The 7,088-nt window shown below is 37.4% G+C and overlaps 1 protein-coding gene across 1 annotated transcript; it reads right to left on the bottom strand.

Annotated features, from left to right (window-relative positions):
* Positions 1–272: 272 nt before the first annotated feature.
* Positions 273–7,082, bottom strand: slc19a3b (solute carrier family 19 member 3b). The gene is made up of 8 exons (XM_024276977.2): positions 6,378–7,082; positions 6,084–6,263; positions 5,497–5,662; positions 5,042–5,345; positions 4,770–4,921; positions 2,999–3,191; positions 956–1,097; positions 273–568 (listed from the first exon to the last, which is right to left on the bottom strand). The coding sequence occupies exons 1-8, from the start codon at positions 6,642–6,644 to the stop codon at positions 431–433; spliced, it is 1,542 nt and encodes a 513-aa protein (XP_024132745.2). The 5' UTR covers positions 6,645–7,082; the 3' UTR covers positions 273–430.
* Between the last annotated feature and the right edge of the window lie 6 nt (positions 7,083–7,088).

The following is a 7,088-nucleotide window of genomic DNA, read 5'->3' as shown; positions in this document are numbered from 1 at the left end:
AATAGTCCAAAAAGCTTGAAGGCCAATTTTTAGAACCTTTAAACCGTAACTTTTTAGCATAATTATGAATAATAAAAACACAGGAATATTGTTCCACAAAAAAACAACTAAAACTTTAAATAACTATTAAGATTTTACTCTCCATTAAAGTATATTTTGTCAAAATTATATAAGTTAGAAATAAGAAATAGATCACTTGTGGCCGTTAAAAACAATCAAATAAAATGATCTGGAGGGCCGAATATAATTACCCAGAGGGCCAGATCCGGGCATCGACTTTGACACATGTGCCCTTGAGGTACAAATGCAGTTTTTTCTTGGGATTAATTTGTTTTTTTATGTTATACAAGTAATTTATTTACAAAATAATAACAGGATCAGGAAAAAACTTCACAACAAAAGCTTTTTTTTTTTCAAATAATTTTATTGGTCAGAAACGTTCAGAGGAGATCACCGCCCCGTCGGGCTCCATGTGCCGAGCAGAGTGTCGACTCACACAGGCGGTGTAAGCTCCTCGAAGCAGAAACAGCAGTGAGATGGCAGCATAGTAGCTGCCATATATTGTAAACTGGAAGGAAAAGATTTTTGGCGTTATTATTGCTGTTGTTTTTATACTGACAAAGAAAAAATCTGCTCCATTAACCTTTTAACATCTGAGGCGTTGCCGGCGGTGACACAAAACTCAAAATTTTTTATTATACTGTAACTTTTCAACACGATCAATGTTATTCCTGTAGATTCTGAAGGAGAAAAGCTACGGGAATGACATTGATTGTGTTAACAATTAAAAAAAAGAACATAAACACTGGAGCTCAGGTGCCAACGGGTCAAACACGATTGGCCTGCAATTCTTACAACAACCACTAGGTGTATGATGTAAATCTTTCATTATTAGACTTCAGGGAATTTTCTCACTGATTTGACCTCAAATGTAGCAGGAAGTTAAGAATCCGACCTGTGTTACGATGTCCAGCCCCAGTGCAGCTTCATCCACTACAATCGCCGTGATGATGGTTTGCAGTGAGAGCGCCACGAAGCTGTTGATCCCAAAAGTCAAAGCGTAGCACTCCATGGAAAGGTTAGAGGCTATTTGAAATCTACAAAACAATTTGCAGAAATGTTAACATTTTTAGTGAATTAATTTACCTTTTATAAATTATTTCAATCATCTTTCTTGTACTTTTGAATTTTAGAGACCCACTGCAATGAAAAAGCTGTTTTTATAACACAATTCTTGTGGAATTTTTCTCATGATGGAGGGCATATGTAAAAAAATTGAGCACGAATTTCTGTTTCAGATTCTTTCAAATTGTTGTGAATCAGGAGCAGACAAAAATGCAGTTTGTAAAAGCCTGCTACAGTCGACAGGCCACTAGCTTCCTGCTCCGCTCCATTCTGATGCATCCACTTGTAGACGACTAGATCCATGTGTGTCTTTGTTTTCCACGTCTGAGTTGGCATCTGCCCCTATAAATTGTACAGCTGGATAGCTCCAATATTGCTCGCCATTTTTGTTGGGCCAGTAATGTTAGGTTGGTGTTGTGAGGAGCTGTAAGCTAGTGAGAGAGTAAACAATGGGATGATGGGAAGTCAAAGAAGTCTTACTCCACGCCAAAAGTCTCGCCCACATCTCAGAGGTGAATTTCTAATGAACTAATACCGTTCTGCAGAAACTATGTCCTAAAAACAACAGTGTTTTTTGGTTTTTTTTCAAATTTTGGCTAAAAACAGCATAATCATAATTAAAAGACCACTGGGAATGCTCTGAAAATAAATGAAAATATGATTGGAGTATGTCTTTATTTGAAATTTTCTTTAACCAACAATTATAATATTTTATTAAGTGATTTTTTTTAGTTTTGTTGAAATGAATACTAAGAAAACACAACATAAGTAAGAATGTGACTTTTTATATTCACGTTTTCTTTCTTTCTGTGGTCAAGCAAGACATTTTGTCTACAGATTCACTTTAAATTGCCTTACAGAAAACATTTAAGTCCCACTCCTATCATTTGAGCTCTTTTAAAAGTGTTCCCATTTGTCTTTTAATTATAATTATGCAATTTTTGGCCAAAAAACAAAAAAACCTGCATTGTTTGGCAGGACTGTTGGCACAAAGCAACCACCTCCTTCTACCTGCTGCTGAGAGCGCTCAGTTTAAACTCGCTCTTAACAGCTTACACCCTCAACCTGACATCAGGTGTAGCAAGCTCAGACGAGGAAAACAAAGACGTACACGGATCTAGTTCAAGGGCATGAATCAGAATGGAGTGGAGCTTGTGGCTTGCCGTAGTAACTTGTACGCCACAAATACGTTCTTTCTCAAACAGCCTTTGCCTGATTGAGAAATAATCCAAAATCCAATTTTGAGCCTAATTTCTTTCTATATGTCCTTCATCATGAGAACGATGCCACAAGAACATACTAAAAACACCAAAAACAATTTTTTTGTCCTAAAACGAAAGATTTTAAAGAAATATTAAAAGTGAAATAAGATTTAAATAAGTTTGAGGAAATGGTGCAGATCTAAATTTTTGAGTAAAACTAATCAAATAAGCAGAGAACAGATGGGTCTTTAACCTGGATTTAAACAAACTGAGTGTTTCAGCTGATCTAAGACTTTCTGGAAGTCTGTTCTAGATCTATGAAGAATAGAAGCTGAATGCAGCTTCTCCATGTTTAGTTCTGACTCTAGGAACTGATAAAAGACTGGATCCAGATGACCGGAGAGGTCTGGCTGGTACATACTGGGTCAGGAGGTCACTTACATTTTTGGACTATTTAAAACTTTAGAAAATAGTATATTTACAATAAAAAACAATTTATGATTAAAGAACAGAACAAAAATAAAATGACCCCGTTTTTCAAAGTAATCCATGCACATTTACCGTTTGCTGCAAACATTTTTCAAAAAACAACTACAAAATACAACCTTCCCAAAAATGATTTTAAATTTGATTGAATTAAATCAATTTAAACAGCTGAACTGTGATCTTACGTGGTGATGGTGATGAGGAACATGTAACAGGATTTGAATACCACGTATGCAGCGTAGCACACCCAGATGCTGCTGGTAAACGCCATCAGAAACACGGCTCCGGCCCCCACGCCCGAGAAGAGCCCCAACGCCAGCTCCCCCCACACAGTCCAGGTCACCTTGATGAAGCCCACAGAGAAGGCCGCCGCGGCTCCTATAACACACAAACAGAAGGCACCTCTTCATCCCTCTGGAGCTCCCGTTGTCCATTTGTTGCTCTGCTGAATCTATTAATGAATGAACAAAAGCATATGCACGCAAGTCTCTGCAGGTCTGCGCAGGATGGCTTGATGAATCACTTGTACGCACCGCGTAGAATCAGCTATCAGCAATAATCAGAGAATCCATTACCCTTTGACTGTCTCTTTAATTGAAGCAATTACTCTTGTTCCTCTCATGCTGGTGCAGGTTGAGCATGTGCATGCAAGACCTTGGTCCTTTGGCTCCCTCTGAATTAATACACTTTCCATTTTAATCATTTGCGCCACTTGACTTTCTATGAAACTTTTCACTCGTCTATGAAGCTTTAGAATTTATTTAGAATGTCATCACTAAGTTGCACTGCCCTCCTTAAGGATTTTAAAATTGCAGAGATGAGCCCATGGTTTTATGAATGATATTTATGTGTTTTGGCCTGGCCTGTTCAATAAAATCAGTGTTAGTGCTATTTGTAACATTTTTATTTTCAAAGTATAAAAAGGACATAAAAATCCTGAATTGGACTGCAACTACTAGAATGTTTTTGCAAATTGTCTGTCTTACTGCACCTTTGAGCAAAAAATTCCCCTCAAAAACTCACCAAAATGTGCACACACTTAGGCTGTGTCCAAATTCACTATTCATGAAATAGTAGTGGTTTAGGGAAAAATCGATTCAGTGATGTCTTGCGATATTTCATTTGGAGATAATCGAGTTAAAATGCTGACAAGACAATATTTAATTAAGTATTTATGAGCGACCCTAAGTGTCTACATTTTGTTTTCCATCTAAATCTCTGACTACTAGTTAGCAGCACACTGAACCTCTTTGAGCAGCTCCACACCGTGACCAAAACATCAACAAGATCTTACGAGAACCAGTTTGTGTTAAATCTTCAGTCAACTTCGCGGTTTTGGTTGTTTATGTTGTAACTTTTTTTTCATTTGGAATTGGTACCATACCTAAACTCTGTTCCACATTGATCTAGTCTCATATAAAAACATGGATTGCTGTGTTTTGCAGTGGTTCAGATAAGAACGAGTGAAACAGTGCACTGTGGGTTATGCACAGAACCTCATTATAAATCAAAGTGCTGTTGGCGAAGCAAGCGAAATCTCTGCTGAACAAAATGATATGACATATGATATGACCATATTAAGAATATGGCGTAGTAAGCAAAAAATCCTGTTGCCAAGGAAATCCAAATATGTACTTTCACTGATTCTTCTAAAAACGACATAAACCTGCTTGTCACCCCCAGATAACCAAAAAATGAAATGGTTGCTATGGAGATAAAACCAACAGAAAAGCCGCCATTTTGAAGAAAGTGTTTTTGCATGAATTTGTAACATGTAGGGCCAGTGAGGGCAGGTCAAGAGGAGGCAGCAAGGGGATGGGGGTGGGGCCGTAATTGAGGTTGCACCTGCAGGCTTTACAACACGGCTCGCAGCTTCATTTCCCAATAACTACTTTAAATGTTTACATTCTGAGATTTTCAGGCAGTCATTTTGATAGATAAAAAGTTTAGTTTTACCAACAACAGAGCATGCGGCCTCCACTCCTCCATTGTAGATAGATGCTGTGGCAGATGGTTCTATGTGGTCCCACATAAGTTGGATATAGTTGAAGACCTGCACATAGCCAGCTGTGGCCAAAGCCCACCACAAAGACCAGTAGATTAAACTCCTGTGGGGAAACGGACGATGATTTTAACTAACACATTACTACCTAATACACAATTTACTATACTTAACATTCATGTAAAAAGAAAAATCCCTGATGTTTTTGATATTAATGAATAAATACTTGGAAGAGTAGGACTCCCTGAAGCTCTTCCATAGTAGATGACTTGCAGAGATGACATTCTGTCTGCTGTAGCACCCATTGCTGTCATCACGCTCAATCTTTTCTGCCTCTGAGCCTGTTCCATCCTTATCCATCACTTGTTGGTCAAGAGTGTTGTCTCCAGGCTTCTCTTCCCTCTGGGAGCTCACTGCTTTTTCCCCTTTGAAAAACATGCTTCTTTTGGGCATGGGAAGCAAGAAGGAGATAAGAAAAGCCACGCTCACAATCCCTAAAGTTATGGCGTTTAGATAAAAGTAGTCCAATCCTGTGGATGGAGGAAAAATTAGTGCAGAAAACCTACAGAATATTTTACTGCAGCTTCATTTTTATTTAAACATTTTTTTACTAGAAAAATTGCAGGTTTAATAAATGAATATTGATTTATGAAATTATTAATTAGTGTTCAAAAACTTCACCTGCAAGAGAGACAAGCATTTGGCCAAGGCTTGCACCAAATGTATATCCAACCAGCATGGCACTACGTAGATAACCAGTAGCTTTTTGATAGTTCTCCGCTGGAATAATGCTGTAAATGTAGGAGAAATAGGCCACCTCTGTAGAAGTTACCACTGCATAGTTGACCTGTTGATGGGATAAAATACTTGAAGTAAGAAGATCTGGCTTTTTTTTTTCCTTTTAAGACCCAATCAGATGAAAATTGTGTTTTTGGTGTTTTTAGCATGTTCTTGTGGCATTTTTCTGATGGTAGAAGACATATACAAAGAAAATGTAGCTCAAAATGGGGTATTTCTTTAATCAAACCTATGCAAATCAAGAGCAGACGAGGAAAGATCGCTTGAAACGCTTTGAAAATAAATTAAGATATGATTCGAGTGGGTCTTTAATGAATAATACATTTAATGCATTATATCTAAAGAATATATCAATATTAGTTCAATTATCCCAAATGCAGTACACTAACAAACCCAAACATACTCCTAATGTGTCATAAATTTAAACATTCAGAAGAAATTAGGGTCACTGAGGGTTTTTCCTCACTGACCTGAAGGAGGGTCATTGCAGGGAGACCTGGGCCAAAGCAAAGCAAAACATAGTTGGTGACAAGGAAGAGTCCTTGAACCACAATGAGCGGTTTGTATCTCAGGAAGTCAGTCAAGAGGAAAACAGGTAAAAGGAAGACCAAATAGGAATACGTCCAGATAGGAAACAGGTAGTTTGTAACCTATGAGGAAAAAACACACAACACACAATTCAAGAACTTCTTATCCTTACTCTCATAGTTGAACAGCAATTGTTGCTGCATCATCGTAATAGCAGACAGGAGAACAGGTCTTACCACATTTTCAGATATGTTCTTGTGTGGTCCAATCAGGTATGGGGTCAGAAAGGGCTCCGCGACCCTGCAGTTTGCAAATAAGCCATATAAAGACAGAACTGTGGTGGGATAAACCCACCCAGACGACTTCAGCTTAGCCCAGACGTTCATGTTTGAAACGCAATAGATGTCCTGAAGGATTTTTTTTTCTAGTTTAAAAAAAACTAAAACTTGTTTTAAAAGCACAAAAGTTTGGAATTTTGTTACAACAATTGAAACTCTGCTCATGTAATCATCTTTAACAGAAAATCAACAGTCTTTATGAGCCGCTCGTCTTTCTGAAGGGTTTGTGATCTGTAGACTTTGAACTTTAGGAAATAGAAGGCTTGGTGAAATGCTATAAAAAGAACTTCCAGTCAGCTAGACAGAAAAACTTCTGAAAACAAACAGCTCTTTTCCTTAATTTATATTTTCTCCATCTTTTTTCTCCTACAGCAATCCTAATTGTGCTATTGTTTACCCGTTCAAATACTCTCTAGTGTTATTCCCATCATAGTGAAGGGTTTTTCTTTTAAATAGTCTAATAAACATTTGTTCATTTAATTACTTCCTTATTCAATATAATATTGTTGACCAGCTGTGTGCTATAATTCTCATCTGTTTACCTATTGTGCAATAAAATCTATTAAAAACAAATAAAAACTAATGATCAATAAACAACTTCATAAAGCT

The sequence above is a fragment of the Oryzias melastigma genome, linkage group LG13 (assembly GCF_002922805.2).
Source record: "Oryzias melastigma strain HK-1 linkage group LG13, ASM292280v2, whole genome shotgun sequence".
Classification (NCBI taxonomy): Eukaryota; Metazoa; Chordata; class Actinopteri; order Beloniformes; family Adrianichthyidae; genus Oryzias; species Oryzias melastigma.
This window is presented reverse-complemented; position numbering and strand designations above follow the sequence as displayed.